A 21,981-nucleotide genomic window follows, 5' to 3' on the forward strand; every position below is an offset into this window, starting at 1 on the left:
TGCCTTTCTGCTTGGTGGATATCCTGCAACCTAGTCCATCTTAGAAACAAATGGTTTTATCTGCACTCTGCATTTGAATAATACCCTCTATTCTCAGCCTCCTTCCATACACTGCTAGGTTGACCTACTGCTTAGGCAAATTTGATGATCCAAGCCTAAAACTACAGACTCTGCTCTGCTGCTGTGGAATGCTGCATTAAGTGGGAAGGGGCAGTGTTTTTAAGTTGATTATTGCCTGATATAAAATGTTGCACCAAGATCAAGTGAGAGACAAAATGGCTTGAATGAGGTGGAAGCAATGAGGTAATTGTGGATTTTAAACCGTTTACATTTCATGGCTGAGATCCCATTCATAATTTGAGGTGGGGAAAAAAATCTGGTGGTAGTGTTAAGATGACTTTACAGAAAGGGTTTTGTTGTTTGTTTCTTTTTTTAATCTAGTGTGTTCACCTCCTGCCCCTAGTCCTGACTTGAGAGGTTGTGTCCTTGGCACAGTTTAGGATCTCTGACAGTTCAGACAGCCTGGCATAGCATATGTTCACAGTCAGGGGTTAACTGTGGAAACTCCCAGCTGCAGAGGAAACTTTAACCCTGCTTTGCTGTCTCAGCACTTTCCATTTTACAAGGCCTTTTATTAGCATGTCCCAAACATGGGCTGTCGGCTGTTCGATGCTTCTCAGTGAGCAGACTTTGGCAAAGGACCACTGAGTCTAGGAGCTTCCAAGTCAGTGCAGAGGCAGTTCTGTCCTCAGAGTGAGCCAACCATTCATTGCATGCTGTCTCGGTGGCAAGGACTCATCTGTTCTGCCCTAATCTGTCAGCCTCTGTCTTGGCTGCTGCTTGGCTTCCCTTTGGGTCTCCTGTCTGTCAGCCCAGCAGTCCTCCATCCTCCCAGATCCACTCCTATTGAAAATCTTTAAACTGCAGGAGCTGAAAGGATTTGACATTTTCCAGAACACTTGAGCTCAAGTGATAAAATTGACATAGCTTTAATAATCTGATCAAAGAGGCTTTAGCTAGCACCTTTTGAAGGATCCTGGAATCCTTTCCAAACAACTCTCAGGCTAACACCACTGTGAAGTGGGGGGAGCGTGTATGTGTGTGCACACACACCTTGCTCCTCAGTAACCTTGCCCCAGGTCCACAAAAGGTGTGAAAAGTCAGGAAAAGCCAACAGAAATCACAGGGAAAGCCTTAAGTGTCTTGCTGAGTTTTTCAAAAAATGTTGATTTTTTTTTTTCTTTTAAGTAGCAGGGAGAGCTTTTTTTATTTAAGACACTTTATTTCACTGAGATTCGGAGATCAAGGTGGTGTTTCAGGTGGAGAATTCCTAGATGCCTTCCCCTCCCCCTCCTTTCCTTTGAGATTCGTGTGTGATAAATAGTTTCTGTCCTGCCATTTAAGGAATCTTGAATGCTCTGTGTGGTTGTCTGTGTAGAGGGGTTCTGTTAAATTAATTGATAACAGGATCAGAGCTAGAAGACTACAGAAAAGGAGGGGGAAGGGTTTCACACTGTCTGGCTGCTTCCCACTCCACTGCTGAGCCATGATATATGGCGACCCAGCCCAACAGGCTAAATTGATTCATCTCTAGTTCCTGTTTCTTAATCTGAAGCTAAATTGGTTTCATTTTTCTTATTTTGGGTGGTGCTTACAGGAAGTTTTTGGCAGCATCACTTTACTCCATTGTTTGTAACCTTAATTTTTGCCTTTAAATCTGAGCATTATTGATTGGCATGTTAAACCCTGTATAGCTTCTGATTAGCGTTTTAAACTTGTCCAGAAGCACATGGTTTACCACCTGTGTCAGCCCTGCTCTCCGTTCAGAGCACTGGCTGATAGAATTAGCAGTGATCCACATATTGATCCTTCTCTCACAAGTGACATTCCTGCTCCCTTCCCTCTTCCAAAATAAAGTCTAGGCAAGGAAAGCAGTGTGGGTTTGTTTCTTTGGGGTCTTTTTTTATCCACTAATACAGTATAGCAAACAGTCCTCTTGACATGCAGCTGAAGCTCTTTGCTTGAGCAAGTTGGTTTAATCTAAACTTTGTGTTTCATGGAAGAGTCTCTTGCATGTAGAACAACTAGATGGGGTTAGGGGTAAGTCTGTGTTTGTTGTCTTGCTCCTTAGCCTATGCCACACCATCAGTGGCTTGACCAGGATGATGTCATTGCCCTGTGTTGAACTTCGGGCAGCCAGAGGTAGTGAGACACAAGATGCTGCTCCCAGCTCTTCTTTGCAGCCATGCCAGGTCCTTGGTAGCTCTGGTAGGTTTTCTCACTGTTGACCTCCTCTCCACTGCACTGAACTTCAGATGGCAGCTACAGGTAATAAGGGTGGTGGTACTGGTCTCACCTCTCCTTCCCAGTGGTGCAGGGTGTCTCATCCCTGCTGAGCTTTTCTAATCTTGCTGACATGAAGTGTCTGAGAGATGCCCTGGGATTCTGAAGGCTCATGGAGAGCGTTTTTTCAGCTCTGCCTGTCTGCTGAAGGCCCCAGTCACAACCTTTACAGTGGCTGGCATCTTGAGCAGACAAGCTCAGCCAGTGCATCACTCCTTTACCTTGATTCAAGATGCAGCTTTGCTCGGAGAGAGCAGCCAGTCCCTAATTGCCCGGGCATCCTCCCTGATGCTTCTGCCAGTGTTGTGCTCTCAGCCTGCACAGAGCTGCAAAAAGCACTTTCCCCACAGAAAGTCTTCCTTCGTCTCCTCTCCTCTCCTGCTCACGAGGGTCTGTTGCCATCTTGAAACCAAGGTTCTCCAGGGTTAAAAGCCAGCATCTTAATTCAGAGTGCCAATGTTCAATTTTGCTTTCTGCCACCAGACTAGATTGCAGGCCAGCACAAGAGTCTGGGTTAGTGGCCCACTGGGTCACCTCCCATTTGTTTTCCTCAATTTTGTGTTGTCATAAATTCATTCCAGCCCGTTGTGGTTGATCAGTTTATCTCCGCCGGGGCAGGGAGCGCTGCAAGCATGATATATGGCACAGAGCATTGTAGCCAGTCTCTCCATGAATCACTCCAGCTGTTTGGTGTCAGCCCCAAAGCAAACAGGGCCCGGCCGCTGAGCGTTGACTACGATGAGCTCAGTATGGGAAGAGACATGACGTATGAATGTTTATTTAATAATTCTCTAATATTTCCAGCAGAGTGTGGCTGTGCCTTCTCGGGGGGTGAAGCGGGGGGTGAGGTTGAAGAGGGAAACTCTAATCTGTTGGGGTGGGTCATAAATCAGGCAGACAACATCATTAATCAGGGATGGAACAGAAGTGGAAGGAGGTGGGACTGGAGTTGCCATCCTCAGTGAGAAGGGGGTTGTACTCTTTTTTTTTTTCTTTCTTTTTTTTTTTTTCCGTAAAACAAATCTTGTTTCTGATTCTGCTTCGCCCCAGCCACACTGCCCGCATAATAGCAAACCCGGACACAAAGCTGTTTAAGTGAGTATGCTACCTCTGCTATAAACCTTGCAATCTGAGCCTGCCAAGCATTAAATCCCTTTATAATTATCTTCTTTATATAACACTTCATGCTTATCATGCTTCATTGGGTGAGATGCTTGTTGGGTTAAAATAAGGGATTTAGAGACAAAAAACAATTGTGTTTGTTTTATTTTTCCCGTCTCCTCTTTCTTCCCCTTTTCCCCCCTGCTTTGTGTCTTTCCAATCTAATTCTTCCCAAAGCATCAGCTCCAGAGGGGATCTGGTGTGCAGCAGCATGGGAAGGAGCATCAGTTAAAATTAAACAAAGTTTAGACTAGGGCCCTTGTGCAAAGAGTCAAGCATGTGAGAACAGTTGGAGAAGTAGCGGTGTCTATCATGGGGACTCTGCTACCATGCAGACAGGTTGAGATGGGGGCAGAGTGAGTGTGAAGCCAGAGGATTAACAGAGGCCTGAAAGGGAAGGAACCACACTTAAGCTGATGTGTCAGAGGGAGACAAGCTGTTGGGAATTCACACCAGAGGATAAGCAGTCCCAGCCCTTTTTACATAGCATCACGCCGTCAGTAAGCTTTGATGGGAGACAAAATTCAGTCGTATAGCAAAGACTGAATTAAAAAGTTGAGTCATGAATTAACCAACCCTTTGTGCTTTGCTAAGAGAGAGCTTGATGCTGCTGATGGGTTCAGCCCCAGATCAGCTTCTGTAAACTTGAGACAGGATCCGGGAAGCTGAACTGAAGTGTGGGATTGTCAAAGCCATGCTGAGGGAGCACTGCTGGGTTGTACTGCGCTGCTTGTGTCCAGGTTTTTCTTTATTAGATTTTAGGCCCTCCTTTTAGTAATTCAGCAGTATGTAACATGTGCTTGTAATGTATAGTGGTGTTCAGTGTTGCAAGGGTTCATATGCAGATGCTCCATTTCTTTAATGAAGGCAGGCTGTGGCAGCGGCGAGTAGAGTGCCATTGTGTTTCTTTACTCTGCTCCCTCCTGTGACTGTTCAGTTGAAGCTGCAATGTGGCAGCGATGGTCTCAAACATTATTACCACTGCACCAGCTGAAGTTGTGTCATGGTTGTGGCTCATCACAGGCTGGTAGTTAATGAAGCTCAGCGAAGCAGGCTGACTGTATGAGCTCAGACCTGGGAGAAGGGGGTATCTCCATTTAATGCAGCTGTACCAAAAGGTTTGGTATGATGCTTGTGCCTTAGGGAAATTTTTGGTAGATTTTGAGATCTTTATGTAGATCTTTATGTAGATCTTTATGTAATCTTATGTCTGTGAAATCCGTGATATTTTGGTACTGAAGCATCCGCAGACCCAAGGTGGCTGCCAGCTTCAGGGGGCAGTAGCATCTCTGCCCAATAATTGGTGTGAAAATCCCAGCAAGGAATTTTATTCCTATGCTGGGGACAGGATTTAGGCATCTTGCCATTTGTGCCTCTTTGCTTGCCCCTTCTTTTCTTTTTTTTTCTTTCCTTTTTTTTTCCTCCTTAGTTTCAGAAATGCTGTTAACTTTAATTTGTGGAGTTGCTTCCTGGCAATGAAAAATCGATGGGGGGCTATCGCAGTGTGAAATTCGACTGTCACTGTTGAGCTATAGAGTTAGCAAGATGTCTTAGAAGGTAAAAAATAAATCGTGGCCCAGCAAGTGCTCAGCTGTGCTATTTCAAAGGGGATATGAGGCTGATGGTCCGTTAGAGGGTACTTCAGTTAGATGGATGATGATTCCCTGTGAAATATTGGAGTTATTCCATAGGTAAGAGAAACTTTAGCTTATAAAACACAAACAGCTGCCTTCTAGCAGACGAATTCTGCCCTTAGATGTGTGAGCAGCTTGTCAGATAGAGGACTCATGGCTAAAATTAGCCTGTTGTGTTTAACAGCGTCTCTGATGGAGCATTGTAGATCCTGCAGTGTTCCTTCTGAAAATACTTTAGAGGATGTGACTGTTTATTCACATCCCTTACCTACGCTGGAAGAATTAAGAGGGAGAGACTTGGGGTTGTTATGGTACCCAGATTCTCTCAGGAGAAAAGTAACAATTATTTTTACTTATATGCATTCCCTGTTCGGGTGGAAATGTTCTTTTGAAGAGCAGAAAAGGGATCATGTTGTGCCCCATCCACTGCTGGTTTGCTGTTGCTCTTGTGCATCTGTTGAAGGGCAGTCCTGGCTGTGCAGGCTGTCTGTGTGCTGGCATTAATGGGGCTACTGCTTTCTTTGGCACTTACTATTGTGGCAGGACTCAGTAAGTGTTTGTGCTGTGCCAGCTGCTGTATGACAACAGGATAATTGTAATTACAGCTCTTGGTAGTTTATGTATTTCTTAGATTATCGTTAGTAGGTATAAATACCTAAAAGTATTAAAAAAAAAAAAAAAAACCAACCAAAAAACAGTTTGCATTACTTCTCACTGAAACACTTCTGGGAGAACTTGTGGAGTCAGTAATTATTTTATTTCTCTTACACTTGCATGCACAGTTGAAGTACCACTGAGGGGAGCTTACCCCTGCAAGGCATGTTAAGCTGCATTTAGTTGGAGGTTGGTAAAGATTTCCCAGAGAGTTTAAAGACAGAAGAATTCATTGTGCTTTCATATCTCCTTTGCCTCTGTAACACAGAACCCAGCACTGCCTTTACAGAAGCAGTGTAATAGCAAGTAATGTAATTACCGTAGTTAATAGCCATGTTGATTTTCATTTTTTTGTTCTCATTTCAGCATCGATGAGTCCTAACTGTGCTCTCTCCCCACCATTGTGGGCACTTCATCCTATTTCTACATTCACTTCTTTCTTTCTTCCTTCTAGACAGTTTCTGTCTGCAAAAAGCTACTGTTTCTCTCTCAGTTGCATAAGCAGTCCTGCTTTGCCCTCAGGTAGCCAGCTTCTGACCTGTCCTTCCTCTGCATTGCGGGTTTCCTCTTCCAGCACTTGTACTGCAATTGGATATGGGATACTAATGTGCCGTGGCCTCCTTTAATAGCCTCATGTTTCTTTTTGAAGGCATGATTACCTTAAATGATGCTAATTCTGATCCTTTCCCTGTAAAGGAAACAGCAACAGTGTAAAAGTTCTGGGGCAGCAGCAGCAGTTGTAGGAAGCTGTCTGGAGGATGTGTTATCACGCTGCCTGTGTGTACCTCCAATCAGCAGTCATGAATGAAAGTTCTGGAAAGCATATCACACCTGCAGTAAAGCCCTTAAAAGGCTACAGATTGAATCCAAGTGCTGTTGTAGTAGCATAGATACTTCCTGTTTATTTCAGCCCTTTGGATGCGGGCCATGGGACTAGAAGGCATTTCACTGTGCACAGAGGATGGCTGCAAGATTTGGCTGCATGTGCAACCTCCTGAATACCTTTCAGCCCTAGGGATTTGCTATTCCTTTTTCACTTCAGGGAAGTTTTGCGATTTTGTGTCCTGATCATCCAGCCAAAGCTACCAATAATCCCAGACCACCTCCAGGCCACAGTAAGATGACAGGTTGCAGCTGCCATGAGTCTTGCAGTAGAATATACCTGACTGGCTGTACACAGAGCTTGGTCATAGCATGTGGATAGATGGAGGCAAGTTTCAGTAAGCTGGAACCTCTTACCCATGTGCCTTACCAGGGGAGGAGCTGCATTTTCTGTTTCCGCTTCCTGCCTTTTGTGGCCCTGACTTATATTAAGATAGAGACCATGATGCACCTTCACAGATCTCTTAGGAATGTATTTAGGGTTAGTAGGATAAAGGATACCTTTAATAAGTGAACTGGGATGTTAGCACAGTAGATGTGCAATTATTTCTGTTTAGGAACTTTGTTTAGAGAATAATTTTCTGCCTGTGGTGCCTCAACAAAACCTTACTGCAGAAAAATACTTGTCTGTAGCATGGCTTTCTCCTTTATAGCCAGAGCTGCTCCAGTAAAGCAGTGGGATTGCATTTATTTTCTCTTTGGAACAGGGGACCTAGTCTCTAAATCGAAATCAGAATGACCCATGCATTCTTCCTCCCAGCTTTCATGTCGAACCATAATTGCTCAAATGGCACATTTAAAATTTTGGCGCAAGCTCAGACTTTCAGTAGCTGCCTTTTTAAATCAGTCCCAGTGGCCAGCAGATACTGCACAGCCCTACAAATGCAGCTAAACATGCTGACTCCCAGGCTCCTTCCATTCTGAATGATCAGCGATGCCATCTGTCTCTGTTTTGATTGGGGCTGGGCACATGTGTCCCAGCAAAACACAAGCCAAAAAACAGAGAGAGAGAAAGAGCCAGTGCCTGAATTTACTTCCCGCTTCTGTAAAGACATTGTTGGGTTCCGTGTTACAGGGGCGGAGGAGATATGAAAGCATAATGAATTCTTCTGTCATTAAATTCTTCAGGGAATCTTTACCCAAGTCTCTACTAAATGCGGCTTAAAATGCCTTCTTGCAGCGGTAAGCGCCCCTCAGTGGTATTGCGATGGTGCATGCAAGTGTAAGAGAAATAATTCCTCTGTGGGGGGAAAAAAAAAAAAAGAAGCAACATTTTTGGTTTGCATCAAGATGAAATTAGTCAGAAGCAAACTCTGAATTTGGCAAGCAGATGCTGGTATTAACAAGTTGTGCAAGCAAGTATAAAATAGAGGCGCTTGTGACTTGAGAGAGCCTCCGCGTTGTGTATGTGTGTGTGTGTGCCCTTGCATGCACCCTGCTCCAAATTCACAACTTAGAACACGGAAATTAGAATGGGGAACATTGCATTATTCATAACTTGGCAACCAGAAGCCAGGGCACTTTGCCAAAATAAACTATTCTCTATAATTACAGGTGAAGCAACATTCTTTAATATCTTACAATACAAAAACATACATTAATCAAGGAAAGAGAGGTTGGGGTTTTTTTCCTAGAGGACAATAAATTGGCATCCTTGCCAGTTTCCTCAATACATGTGACAATGTTTTACAGGATTACGAGTCAGCCTTTTTAAAGAAGGTTAGTCTAAAAAGCAAATAAAATAAATGTGGGTTTTAGCTAAATAAAGGGGAAGCCAGCTCCTGAAGCACTGATGCCTTGACAGATTTCCTTTTAGGTCTGACACTCTCATGAAGCAAGGCTCTATACTTCACTTGGTGTGATTTGACACAACCCTACTGCAAAGAGCTTTGCTGTAGTAGAGCAGTTTTCTACTGCTAGGGATCTGGTCCCTTCTGCTGTAGCCAGCTCATGTAGTGAAATAGAATTGCAGTGCACTGTGCCAGTCTGGTAGCCTGCGTGTTCAGGGGTGATTCACAGTCAATCTGCCACCAATGCCTAAAGCTAGGTTTCTTTCAGAAACTTAACATACTGAAAATGCTGGAGCTGAGTCTGTTTCCTTTAAAGCCACCTGTGACTTTTCTTTTTAAAAACTTACTTATCAGTTGAAGTGTTTTGGTTGTTATCAACAAACTTTCTTTGGTGTTATGCTGTGTTCTGGCACTCAGTGAGTGCAAAAGGTCTGTGTATCTCCTTCTGACTTCAGTACTGCTCACCCACATCTACCAAAATAAACTCCATGTTGTTAGCGACAGCATTTGCTGCAGGGGATGCTTGCTAAATTGAAAGAGGAGGCAGATTCTTCCACCAGGTTGAAAACAGAAGCACTTCTTATCCCAGGAAACTTACTTGTTTTCAGTAAGCGTTTGAAACTCTGATAGCAAGGGAGTTGTGTTGAAGACAACATACAAGTGAGAGCCAAGGCAGCATCATTATGCTCTGCCGTTCCACACTGCTACCAGCATCAGAGCAGCTATGTGCAGCACGTTACAGGATAATAAAACACGGTCTCTTCTCTGAGAAAGTTGCCCTCTCACCCAAACATAAATTGGCTATGAAAGAAGGCTTGCAATCAAATGATTGTGCACTGATGTTGGGGTCATTTTTTGGATTACTTCATCAAGTCTTACAAAATCCACAAAGCAAGGATTGCAGCAGGCTTTCTCTTCTGCAGCATAGCACTGGTTATGATAATTGTCATCTGTGGCCATTTAGGCTATGGCCAGGAGCAATTTCTCTGCTCCTGGAATCTTTCTTTAGCTTGACTCTGCCTTCAAAGCATTGACTACTCTCCTTCTAATATTTATGATATGTAAGCTGCTGGTGACCTGACCTCTGCCCTCAGCACAGAAGAACGGCATGTATGTTCTGCTGGGATCAGGTTCTCCACCTCTGACATGGGAAGATAAAGGCTTTGTTTAAAAATAAAGACATCACTCTCAGGCTTGTCAGTGGTGCTGTACGTTTTCCCCTCCGCCACTCTGTGTTTACAGGCATATGAAAACAAAAATGAATGTATGTGGGAGAGAGAAGAAGGTCAGAATATCAAGTGTCAAAAGCAGCCCATGAAATTTTATTGGTGTTGCATTTAATCAGTGCTAAGCGTTCTTTACAAGGTACATACAAACAGCGAAATTGTAAAAATTTATGGAATGCTGTGTACAGTGTGGCCATTTATGAAGGAAGAAAAAATTATATCCAGTAGAAATAAACCAAATGGGAATGATTTATGGAAACTCCTCAACAGTGGGGTACATCAGGTGAGATCTGGGTACGACAGGATGGAATATTCACTGGGGCTTACTGATCTTTGGGGTGTTTTTCTGCTTCTTCAGCAGCTAGCAGTTTGCATCTTTCTGTTGCTCTCAAATAAGCAGGATACTGGATGCAGTGGTAGTATGATGTTTGGGGTGTTTTTCTGTACAATGGAAAGGAAACAAGTGAACAGCTGCTGCTGCTCTCTCTAGTATGTCTCTCTCACTCTCTCATTCTGGTACGACAGTTCCTTGAACAACTCTTAATATCCAGCTGGGAAGGGTTAACTGAAGCCAATCGCTTTGACATAACATTTTTTTGTTTCCTTTTTGGTCCAGCATTTTGTTGATGATAAAGCACAGACTTAGTCAATTGAGAGATTCCAGAGCTGCAGAATCAGAGATAATTTAATTAACGGAATTGCTTGTGATTGCCCACTGGGACAGTGGGTAGGAATTGCTTGATTTAATTTGGAGAAACAAAGATCACATGCATGCTAATGTTTGACAAATAACCAGTGTTTGGGTTAAAGTTTTTTTGCAAAGAGGGGGAGCAGCCAATTCCCTGGGGAGAATTCCCAGGAGGTGATTGCTGAGTAACAACCGAAAGCTACAGATAGGTCCTTTTTCCTATTCTGTGATGCTTTTGTGCCCTTTTTCTGGTCATTTACTTGATCAGAGGAAGGTTTTGCTCAGAGAAGGAAAGTTTGTTCTTCTTTTCAGTGCACAGGGAAAAATTCTACAGACAGTAGAAAGACACGCAATGGGCATGAAGACTAAAAGCAATTCCCCACTGCCACCCAGTCTCAGATTTGCTTCCTGATACCCAGCATCCTCAACTGTGACTGCTAAGTTGTTGTACAGCTAACCGCAAAGTCTAGAGCAAAGTGCAAGACTAGGTTCCACAAGGAGCCCTCCCTTCATGTCTTTGCTCTCACTCAGAGTTCACTGTTTGTGGTGATGTAAGTCCACAGTGAGCAAAGCATGGATGTGCCTTCTTGATATGTCCAGTTCAGGTAGCAGTGAGGCTACTTGTGCCTACATGACTGGAGAGGCACCAGCAGTGGGGCTCAAGGCATTGCTCTTGGCAGCAGTTGTGCCCAGCAGATCTCTCTAGAGGCTGATAAATGACATTATCCAAACACGTCAAATCAGAGCAGTAAGGCACAAAATTGTTGATAGAGTCCTCCTACACCCAGCATGAGGTCAAGGCAAAAGCAGAGCTGTGGAAGCCAGTTCCTTCTTCCCTGTAATTCCCTCTGCCTCCCTTGGCAAGGTAACTTGTACACAGCCTTGCCCTGTCCATGAAGCTTGGCTTTCTGACCCTTGTTCCACCCCAGTGTTACCCTGTAAAAGTACTGCCTAAGCTGCTCCCAGTGTGTCCAGGCAAGCACATGCAGGGTGTGCACGCAAGAGGGAAGCCTGAGGGAGTTCCCAAGATTGCTGCTGCAGGAAGAGTTGCTCCTAAGCGATGCTTATCTTTAGGATACAAGCTGCAGGTTGACGGTAAAATATCACTAAATGGAATGGCATGTGTCCCAAGTGTGCTGGCTCCACGGGAGTCAGACACATGGGAAGTGACTCTTGTCTTTATTCCATCCCTGGAGGTAGTTCCAGTTTCCTTTATTTACTAATGTTCTCCCTATTTCCCTTGACCTCATTTCCTCTGGCTTTTTGGAAGCAACCGTGCAATTATCGCTCACTTTGAGATGACCCTTGGCCGTCACGTCCCTGGTTGCTGCTACTCCGCAGGCTTTCCTGAAACCTCAAGTGCAAAATACTTGATCGTGGCCAAAACCTCTCTCCTGTGAGATAGGAGCTGCCTCTTCGGCACCGCGCCGTGCGTCAGGATCTGTCCTGAGAGCACGCTTGGCAGAGAGAACATAGAGTTTAAAGTCTGTCACAGCTAAGCTTTGATCAGCACTGGGAGATACTCCAGTGGCTAAAGCTCCCTCTCGTACCAATGCACCCCAGTCTTGTTAATAAATGTATATTTAACAATGTCTGGAGCGTATGAAGTGATAATAACTAAATCAATACCTCCCACATTGATTGTCCAGGTTCCCTACAGCGTGACGCACGCAGCGATGCGGTAATTTTCCAGCTAACTAGCACCCTGATCTACAGCCCTCCTATTGATTGCCCATTGTATCAGGCAGCCTCTGAGCATTATTGCTTATACCTCCATTCAGCCTCCTTTTCTGATTCATTCGTTTATTACTGGACAGGTGCGATTATCTCAGAGACTTTCCGAAATTGGCCGATGGGGGTCAGCCATTTAGACTTCTATAAACAAACCATTTTCTATCTCCTCTAGTTCTTGCAGTGGCAAATTTTCCCTTTTCATGCTTTGACTGTTATTGGGCTGGGACTGGGGATGAATTGACCTTTGCTTTGATCTGCTCAAGGAATCAACTTTTCCCTTTCCTTGCTGAGTAGCCTGCCCTCCTCTGAATCAGGACGCAGGAGCTGAGGTTCTGCTTGCCACCCGCTTTAGGCAGGAGCCACACTCACTGCCTTTACACTCCAGTGCCTTTATGCATGAAGGAAGGAGAAATAGATTCCAGAAAGTCAAACTGGAACGGCAGCTTTCATCCAACATCAGCTTGTTGGGGGCCAGACTGGAAGGGAAACAATTTTTTCATCCAGCAATTCTCTTCAAGCTATAAATAAATAATTCTCTTTCTTCCTTGGACAAAATAACACCTTTCTAGACTTTCTTTGAGAACATCAACATCTCTTCCTTGAAGGTGAGATCCCAAGCTGAAATACAATAATAGTTTCTACCAATGAGTAGGAACAAGTTGGGTATTTCACATTGGGGAGCAATTATTGAATTATTGAAATTGTTTCATTTTGCTCCAGAGACTATTTATTGATACTAAGACTTGAATCTGCAGTGTCCTTGTCCCCAGGCAATCCTCACCCACTAGGCTGCCATGGGACATGTCTATTTCTTTGCCTTTTTTGCAGTCTTAAAATAGTTGCCATTTCGTTGCAACTGCAATTTGCAATGAATCTCTTTCTGATGAAGGTCTCTCCTGGGTTAGCTCTTGTAGAGAGTGTCTGATCTGTACAAAGGTAGGAGGGAAGTTGGGGAAGCTTTAGAACACTGGTACTTAGCTACATGGACTCTTGCAGCTCCAGTTTCTTCTGAAATGTTATAATTAGAAAAATCACTCAGGATCGTTTTGACTAGCTGTGTTTCCAGAGCCCTGAGAAAAGCCATCAGAATCACCTCATGGGAGGTACCTCAGGTCCTTCCCTGTGTGCTGGGAGTGACAAGTGACTAACGAACAAAGGAGCAAGCTTGTGCATGCAGTGGGAGTGCTGAGATTGCAGCTCACTTTATTGGTTGTGGTAATTCCACTAAATCCATCTTTTAGCCACCTGTTGATGAATTATCCTCTGAAAAGGTACAACATGTAGGTACAACTGTGGGTTATGTTGTTTGTGATTGATACAGCTTCTGGTGGCAAGGCGCTCTCACTGTTCTTCTGAGCTGGAGTCTGCTCAGACAGGTCTGAAATTCACTGACATGTAAAAATTACTGGCTTGTTTTGTTTTTTCACAGAAGTGAAAGCCTTAATCTCAATGCAATACTCTAAACCTTTTCTGGGGAATGTTTGAGGGCCCCTCCCAATGTCTGCAGTGTGTAGAAATCAGATTTTGTAGCATGCTGGAGTGACACATCCTTGCCTGTAATGCTCCTGCATCTCATTTTCTAAGCGTTGCTGTCTGCCCTTGCTTTTAGGCTGGCAAGTTGCTCTTTTCACCGGCCTTGCAGAACCATGAAACCTTACAGAACCACTTACCTACCCTCAGCACAGCACCTCTGTGACAAAAGAGATAATGCTGCCCATCAAAAATGACCCTAGGAAATGGGAAAGCAGAGCTTGTAAAGCCACTTTTATAGCCACCCTGTTGGCACAGCATCCATTGCTTTTGGTTTCTCCTTTTTTTCAGTATGAGAACTCAAAAAGCTAGGTTTCCTTAATATAAAAGCACTGTGTTGATCCTCTGGAATGAGCTGGTTTTGTGTTTCACTAGGTTGATGGCAAGCAAAGACCCCCATTCTGTAAGGGCTTCTATTGCCCACAGAAAGTTTTCTCACCAGCTTTAGAGCAACATACAGAACCTTGTCCAAAGTGCAAGTTATGTAAACTTGCTCTGTACAAAGCTGGCAACCCCAGCCCTGTTGTGTTCTGTCAGGATATGTTTGGAAATGTTTAGGAGGACACATCAAAGAATTCACACGGGCCTTTTTAGGAATTCTCCTTTACCCCAAGCTGGATGTATTAGTTCAAATGTTGCTATCTCATGTGCAGTACCTGTTTTGGAATGCGCTTTCCCCCCAGACTCTTAATAATCTTGTGTGCTCAGTGGTGCTCATTCTCCATCATCTTTTGCAGAATTACAGAAGACTCTGCAGTGACAACATTTGAAGCGTTAAAGGCTCGTGTCCGTGAGTTAGAGAGGCAGCTTTCCCGTGGGGACCGCTATAAATGTCTCATTTGCATGGTGAGTATCACTCCACTTGTGGTAATGAATCAGAAATGTCTTGGTTATCTTTGCTGAGGAGAGGAGAAGCTTTTCTCCTTTTTCAGGTGAAGTGGGGGAACTCATCTTTGTCCCTAAACACCAATTAGCCTTCTAAATGAAGATGCTCTTAACAATTGGAATTTCGGTGTGCGCTACATGGTTCCACAAGTTTTTGTAGCTGTCCCTCTATCATGGGCAAAAAAGCCCAAACTTTGGAAGGCTTTCAGCCTTCCTCTAGAAGACTCTCAGCTGCCAGCATCCTGTGCAGATTTACATACATAGGAGAGGGCAGAAGCTGTGATCTGAGACCCTCTGTATAATTTGTGCACAAGAATGTCGCCCAAGATTTAAAAGTTGTCCATGTCCTTGTTCTGTGGTGGTGCTGTGGCCTTCTTAAAGAAGGGCAGCAGCTCCCTCTGGTGGTCTGAGCCTGCAAAGCTCTGCATCTCCTGTTAGGTGTTTATTCTGCTGATAGCAGGAGAAAATTCTGCTTAGTTGAGGGCTCACTCTCCAACTTCAGCTTAATGCATGACACTCGCTCTCTCTCCTAGCTCACAGCTGGTAGGTATGGGAGGGCAGCCCCCATCTCTCATCCTACAGAAGGGATAACAACTTGCTGCTGGTTTCCAGAGGTTTATTAGCAGTGATAGAAAATGCTCAGGAGGAGGTATGTCTTCTGGAATAGCAGCAGCATTCCTGAGATGTAGTTAAGCTGTTCCTGCAGAGCTAAGAGTTGTGATAAGGGTTAATCTTACCCCAACTCTGGTTTTTGTATGATCTGGTGACCTTTCTGATGAGAATAATAGCAGGTGGCCACAGCAACTTCAGATGCTCTTGCGATAACTGTGCTGAGCCAGGTCACCACTTGAGTGGATTATGGGCTTCCAACAGGAGTTCTGGAAAGCCAGGAAAATGGACTGTGGGAGACTTTCTGCCTCTACTACACGAACATTGCAAAAATACGAACTTAGATAGTACGCAAGAGTTTTTTAACACAAAACACAAGGAGATGTTACCCACAAAGAAAGGTTTTGTTGTGGGGTTGGAAGCAAAGAATCAATAAATCCCTGCTGTGGAAATAAACTGTTTGCTGCTTCTCCTCAGGACTCCTACACAATGCCCCTGACTTCCATTCAGTGCTGGCATGTGCACTGTGAAGAATGCTGGCTGCGGACTCTGGTGAGGCTCTTGGCTACTTTCTTGTTGACTTGTAGGCTTTTTCCTCTCTTGTGAGATACTTTATTTTAAATCACTACAGGGAAAGGTGCTTTTTGCTTTATTTTAAACAATCTGAGTGCTGTGCATGCAGACTTCCCAAGCCTTGCTGCTTAACACTCTACTCTAGCTTTGTCCTGAGTGAGTTTTCACATGAGTCATCATGACCAAAGTGCAGTCCTGCCCCTTGCTTTCTTCCCTGCTGCCATGGGGACTGTAAGGGACAACTCTGCCTTACAGTAATTTCTTGTGGGGCATCCATGCAGAGAGGTAAAGCTATGAGAATGGAGGTCAAATCCGCTGAGATTTTGTGGAATAAGTAGCTTCTGAGAAACTTAATATTCCCCTGAAGCAAAGGGAATCATCTTCAGGGCAGAGGATATGGAAAGGAGCTTTTGTGAATATGAATCTGTAATTTTCTGGTTATTTGAAATAGCACTGTGTAGTTTTCAGGCATATGCCATTCTGTTTGGAAGATTGGGGACTACCTTGAACACTGAATTGGGCACCCAGTGCAGTAGTCATTTATACAGGTATTAAAGGACATCGGGTTAAAATTTAAGGTGTTATTAAATAAAGTCTTTCCTTTCCTGTGTTAAAACTGTGGAGTTTATAATTACCTTTTAATGTCCCCCATGCAGCTGATTTTTAAGCTTTCATTTTGCTCAGGCTGGGGAGTAGAAACTAGTTGGTTGTGCTTTCTAGTTGTGCTGTTAGCTAGATGATACCGTGTTGGGTTGCAAAAAATGTAAGGGAATACCAGTCCTAAAAACTATTCCTGTGGGACATTACAGAATCTACTTTATAGAACATGTTGTGTGTTTGGAATTATGATAGAGCTGATCGTGTTCCTTTAAATCCTGCCTTTTAAAAGTCTTGTCCAAGAAAAGTTACCAATACGGTGAAGCGCCTGTGGGCTTGAGTACTAATAGCAACTCAATAACTTGGCTGTCCCTTGGGCTGTATTTTATAGCTCTTTAGCTACACCCTGTCACTATTTAGATTATACAAGCTTTGGTACACATTTCAGCAGCATGTTATAAAAGACACATATGTGGGTATGTAGCTGTGAGGTGTTTGGATGAATGTGTGCTCTGTCACCTTTTCTAAGCAGAGAGTAATCTTGTTCTTCAGAGGTGCTGCAAGCAGAGGATGAAACACTAATTTCTTTTTAACTTTCTTTACTCTGAAGTCTTTGTCCTCTCCTCTTCCCAGCAGCCTCAAGTCATCTTCTAAATCTGTGGCACGGATTTCAGGCTGTTCATAGGCTCAGCGGCAACTTAGTTCAACTTCAGTCAGGCCTCTTTGTTTCATGTACAGCAGTCAGGGCTGCTCATGAGAATGGGGAAGCCCCCACCTTCAAGTGCTCAGGGGCTAGCATTTACCCTTGCAGAGGCAGAGCCATCTCCCCTCTTCCTTGTCACCCATGAGGAAGGTGGGGATGGAGCTGGCTGTGTGCTGTCTGGACTTGGCTCTTCTGCCGGCCGTGCAGGCGGGATGGGAATAGTCCAGCAAAGCATCATATTAGGACTTGGCACTTGCATAGGGGAAGCAATTAATAAGTGACTACTCATGTGTTCCCCAGTCCTAGCCTCTCCCTGCAGCCCCCAATTTATTAAACCAGGCCTTTTCACAAGGCATGCTTGCACTCCCTCTCCCGTCTCAAAAAAATCTCCCAGCCTGTGTTCGCATGTTTCTAATGTAACCATTAAAATGTAGCCCGAAGACAGCAATAAAAACCCTGGAACGCCTTGGTGCTTTTGTGTCTTGATCAAAGTCAATGTGTGTAATCTCGTTAAGACTGCCCTCCTTCCCCCCTCCTTTTTTATGAATTTAATGGCATACAGCAGCTGGGCTCAGTGTTTAATGCTCACCAACCTGCATTGTTCTAATTAAGGTATCTCCTTTTATTTCGGGCACAAAAGAGACTCTTGTTTTTTTTAACAAGCAAGGAGCTGTGGGATAGTGTGTGTAATAATGGCTGCTGTTACCTTTCCCTGGATATAAAGCTGGCTCCCCAGCGGGGCCGGGAGCAGGGAGCCTGCGCGTGCAGCACACATGGAAAGACTTGGCTGGGGGAAAGGGGCAGCATTTTTCTTCTGTTGTGCAATAAACAATTTGTTGGAGTTAATAGGAGTTGGTGCAAGGGGGTTGTGTCAGGCTTCCGGCCCCTTTTGAACATTCTGGAGATCTGCCATCCCTGCTGGTGAAAAGTCCCCTTTCTCCTGTGTGCCTGTGGTTTATGTGCCCAACCAAGATCTAATATTAAATTAGAGCGTGAGTGTGTCTGACAGAGAGGGAGGGAGGACTGTGTATTGAACAAGACCCTGGAATGAAGGCTCAGAGTGCCTGGGAGCACTTCTAAACCTCTGCAGGGTATTGAAGACAGGGTGAAATTTGATGCTCACATCTGTCTACAGGCCAGAGGAGGTGAAGTGGTTTTTAATAGGTTTAAGGTTTCCACATTTTCTAGGATATGATGCTGCAATGATCTGAGCATCTCTATTATCCTGTGACTTTGGTGGTGTCTTGGGCACTGATGAGGATTGGCTCTTTCAAGCACTTAGCCTTTCTGAAAATAAATTTTTTGGACTTCTGGATCTTGATGTTGCATTCCAAATTATAAAGAAAATCAAGATCATGGTGCTTGCTGAGTTAGCCACTGCCTCAGTGCCAATAGAAGCTGCTTGCTTAGATGGTCCTCCTCAGGGTGACTGTGAAGAAAGAGAGAAACTGTCCCTTCACCCATCATCAGGACATGATGAGTTGAGCAGGTTTCTCTCTTTCCACTTACTTTGTGAACATAATCAGTCTGCCTGAGGGCTGTGGTTTAGAGGCCACAGGCTAAATGTGCACTATATGTGGTGAGCAGCTATGTAGTTGTAGGCACAATAGGAATGAAGATGGGAAAGAGGTACAAGAATATGTTGCTTGATGCCATATGATCGTGCCTGGGTTCCCAGGAAATCGTATTAGCTGTTTGGTCATCTGGCTTTGTCTACTAGTCGCTTGCTACTCCCTACTTGCTGGTTGCCTGAGGCACCCAACACAGTGACATTTTTCAATCATCCATCCTGCATGCAGAGAGCTAGTTGATATCTGCACTTCATGCAGAAACTGGGACATGAGCCTAGAGTGACTTTGTGCAATGCCTTTGAAAATCCCTGAAAACACATGCAGGTTCTTCAGACAGGAGTGGAAATGGTGTTGGAGGAGGGAAGCTTAGTCTGAGCAGCAGGAGGTAGGCTGGGGTTCATTTCCCTCAATGTCCATCATCCTCCTGGTGGGTGTCTGTCCTCAGCTGGTTGTTGGACTTGCAGCGCTGATTCTCGCCAGGTGATAAGGGATGAATCTCCCTTGGGATGAGGTTTGTCTGCCCCTTTTCTATCCTTCCCTATTAACCAAGGGGGACTACAGCGGCTAGTGGGTGAGATTCATATTTTCCTTCTCCTGAGAAGAGTGCTCTGACAATAGATATTGGCAACCTACTGCAGTGCTTTGCTGTGGAGGTTTGGAGCCTCCATCCTTGGTGGTTTGGAGGAACAGGCTTGATGCACGTCCATCAGCAGTAATTAAGGTGATCTTTCTGGGGGAATGCATTGGTGAGTTCTTGACATGCCTCTGAGCTCTTTGATCTCCCAAACTCTCATATCCTTCCTTATGAAGTAAACGGAGTTAAAAGCCAAGTCAGGCTGCTGTGTGCCAGTGATGGAGCTGTTGGTGGATGCAGGGGCTGAAAGAGCAGGTTTACTTGAGTAGGTGTAGTTTGCTGGGCTTTCCCCATCACCTGTACAGCCAGATCCAGCATTTCCTGCATGTATTTGCTGACCGTAGGCTTGTGCTTGCTTGTCCTGGGCTTACTTGCAAAGAACTGCAAGAGGACTAAAAAAATCACTTCTAAAAAGCTTTCTTCACAGAACGTGGTTCCAGGGGGATCCATCAATAGATAGGTATGCTCTGCAGCTGACACATCTTTGGTAAATTACCCTAGTACATTCTTATCCTTGTTGCTTTCTCTAATACCATGTATCCCATGCAAGCTGAAGTATTTTTGTAAGAAACAGTGAAGATACAGAAGAATCCTTTCAGGCAATTCCTTAGTGCTTTCAGCAGCATGGGGACCTCCTGAGTCAACAGCTGCATGGAGGATGCTGCACTTGATCCTTCATGGTGTCCTTATCTGCCATGAGGTTGTGCAGTTATTTATTAATATATTAAAGTTATGGCTTCCAACAACCCATGGGGGTGAGCTCCAGCCTTGAGGGAAGCTTTCCTGATGGCTTTAATTCTGCTACCCCACAACAGCAGTGAGGAAATGGCTGCTTCTCTAGGAATTAGCGGTTACAGAGAAGCCACCACTTCAAGTAGAGACATGGGTGGGAGAGGGGGCTGTCACCTTTATTGAGAACTGGATCTTGGAGTTCAATTCCTCTCCTGTCAGAAGCTGGCTCTTGGTTTGGGTCCTTCCTGTCATCTCTTGACTTTGGTTTTCTTTCCTATAAAATAGGCAAGCTTTGAGCCCAGGTTTGACACAGAGACACTGTGTAGGCAAAGTTGCTCTGTGTGTGTGTCTCTCTCTATTCTCTGTGCCTGCTAGCATGTTCTGTTTGGAAATTGCCCATTTTTAGACCCACAGGACAGCAGGAAGTGCCTAAATCCTTCCTTTTGAGTTTTCTTGCTTTAGCCAATTTATAGCAGGCGTCATGCCATTTTTTTTTTAAGAGGCAACTTTAAGACAAAAAATCCAATCCTTCCTGGCACCATGTGAGCCCTAATGACTTCTCAACATCTCAGCTCTCTTTAATGTATTTTTCAAACTACTACCCCAAGTGATTAGCCTGTATTGTGGATCAATCACTTGCCAAATTTTAATTAAGAAAGGAGGAGAAAAAATAAACTCCATCCTGGTTCCAACCCCTTTTCTTTGCTTTGTAACAGCCCTGGAGCAAACTTTGTGCAGCAGAGTTTTATAAACCCCTCAAAACTGGGGTTTATAATGGAAAAGCTGAGGTGGCCTTTACTCTAGCACACATAGCTATAACAGATCAAGGCTTTTCCATGAAGCTATGATGAAAGGAGCAGAAGGACCTGGAAAAAAAACAGCAAGAAAGAAATGGCCGACAGGTGGGACTTATTATTCCACAGCATTTTTATTTCAAGGGAAAAGTTTAGTAACCCCAGCTGGCAGGTGAGTAGTGGGAGAGCAAAAGCTTTCTCATTCTGCCTGTGCCAGCATGTGTGTGTGTACAAGCTCATGTGCCTCCCTACAAGAGGGGAGAGCATACATTCTAGTGCCCGTAGATGTTGTACACCTATGTCGAAAAGTCAGAGGTAAGGAGTAAGGTTCTCAGCAATTTCAATCTAAAAAAAAAAAAAATCAGGAGTTAGTTGTGATGCTGATGTGTGCAGAGGATGACAGTTTTATTTAATAAAAAAAAAAAAAAAAGAAAAAGGCTGCCTCAAGGGTCCAAAGTCATTATTTTTGCTTGAACTGTTTAATACTGAGTATAAGTGCTAGGGAGACCCAGAGACCTGGGCCCGGTCTGTGACACGCAGTCAGCCTGTGCAGCACTCAGGCCAGCCTGATGAAGGTCTCTAGGATGCTGCTGTTCCCTCCAGTGCACCCAAGCTTCAGATCAGCTGCCCTTCCCAAATGCAGGTGAAGCAATGTCCACCACTGCATTAAATCAGTCTGTGGTCATGTAGCTTTTGCAGGAAAAGGGTCAAGCTACGTGAAAACTTGGCCCTGGCTGTCCATGTGCAGCTCTTAGCCTTAGGTGGGGAGAGCAGACCCTTCTAAAGCTATCAGCAGGTGGTACAGAAAGCAGATTTCTGGGACAGAGATCCCGTGGTGGGGCAGGGTAAATCCACCCATCTTCCATTTCCTTGTGGTTTGAAAGAACTGCATACCTGACCCTGCTTTTTCCACAGAAGAGAGGAGCAAAGCTGCAGGCAGTTTAATCAGGCTTGTTCTGCCATCCTGTGGGCTGTGTGCAGAGGAGTTATGCTTAATAGTGTGCACCTGACACCCTTTGGAGAGACCTAGGCTGGGAATCTGTCCTTCCCACATTGAGCTATCAAGTCTGTTAGGGAGCTGCCCTTGCTAAGGGCCTGCAGCTCTCTCAACTCTACCTCCAAATCCCAGAACAGGGCACAGGATACAAGACAGTGGATGGCAGCAGCTGAGGTTTGCTTTGGCAAAAATGAACTTGAGAGGGTTCAGTGTGCCTCCACGCCCACGTACAGCCAGACATCTC

The 21,981-nt window shown here is 44.6% G+C and overlaps 1 protein-coding gene across 4 annotated transcripts in view; it reads left to right on the forward strand.

Annotated features, from left to right (window-relative positions):
- RNF220 (ring finger protein 220) overlaps positions 1-21,981 on the forward strand; it is a 221,510-nt gene that overhangs the window by 196,438 nt on the left and 3,091 nt on the right. For all 4 annotated transcript variants that reach the window (XM_054384174.1, XM_054384175.1, XM_054384176.1 and 1 more), the window contains 2 exons: positions 14,380-14,488; positions 15,614-15,688. In XM_054384174.1, the coding sequence (XP_054240149.1) occupies positions 14,380-14,488; positions 15,614-15,688 (184 nt within the window). The remainder of the gene's footprint in view (positions 1-14,379; positions 14,489-15,613; positions 15,689-21,981) is intronic.

The sequence above is a fragment of the Indicator indicator genome, chromosome 10, assembly GCF_027791375.1.
Source record: "Indicator indicator isolate 239-I01 chromosome 10, UM_Iind_1.1, whole genome shotgun sequence".
Lineage (NCBI taxonomy): Eukaryota > Metazoa > Chordata > Aves > Piciformes > Indicatoridae > Indicator > Indicator indicator.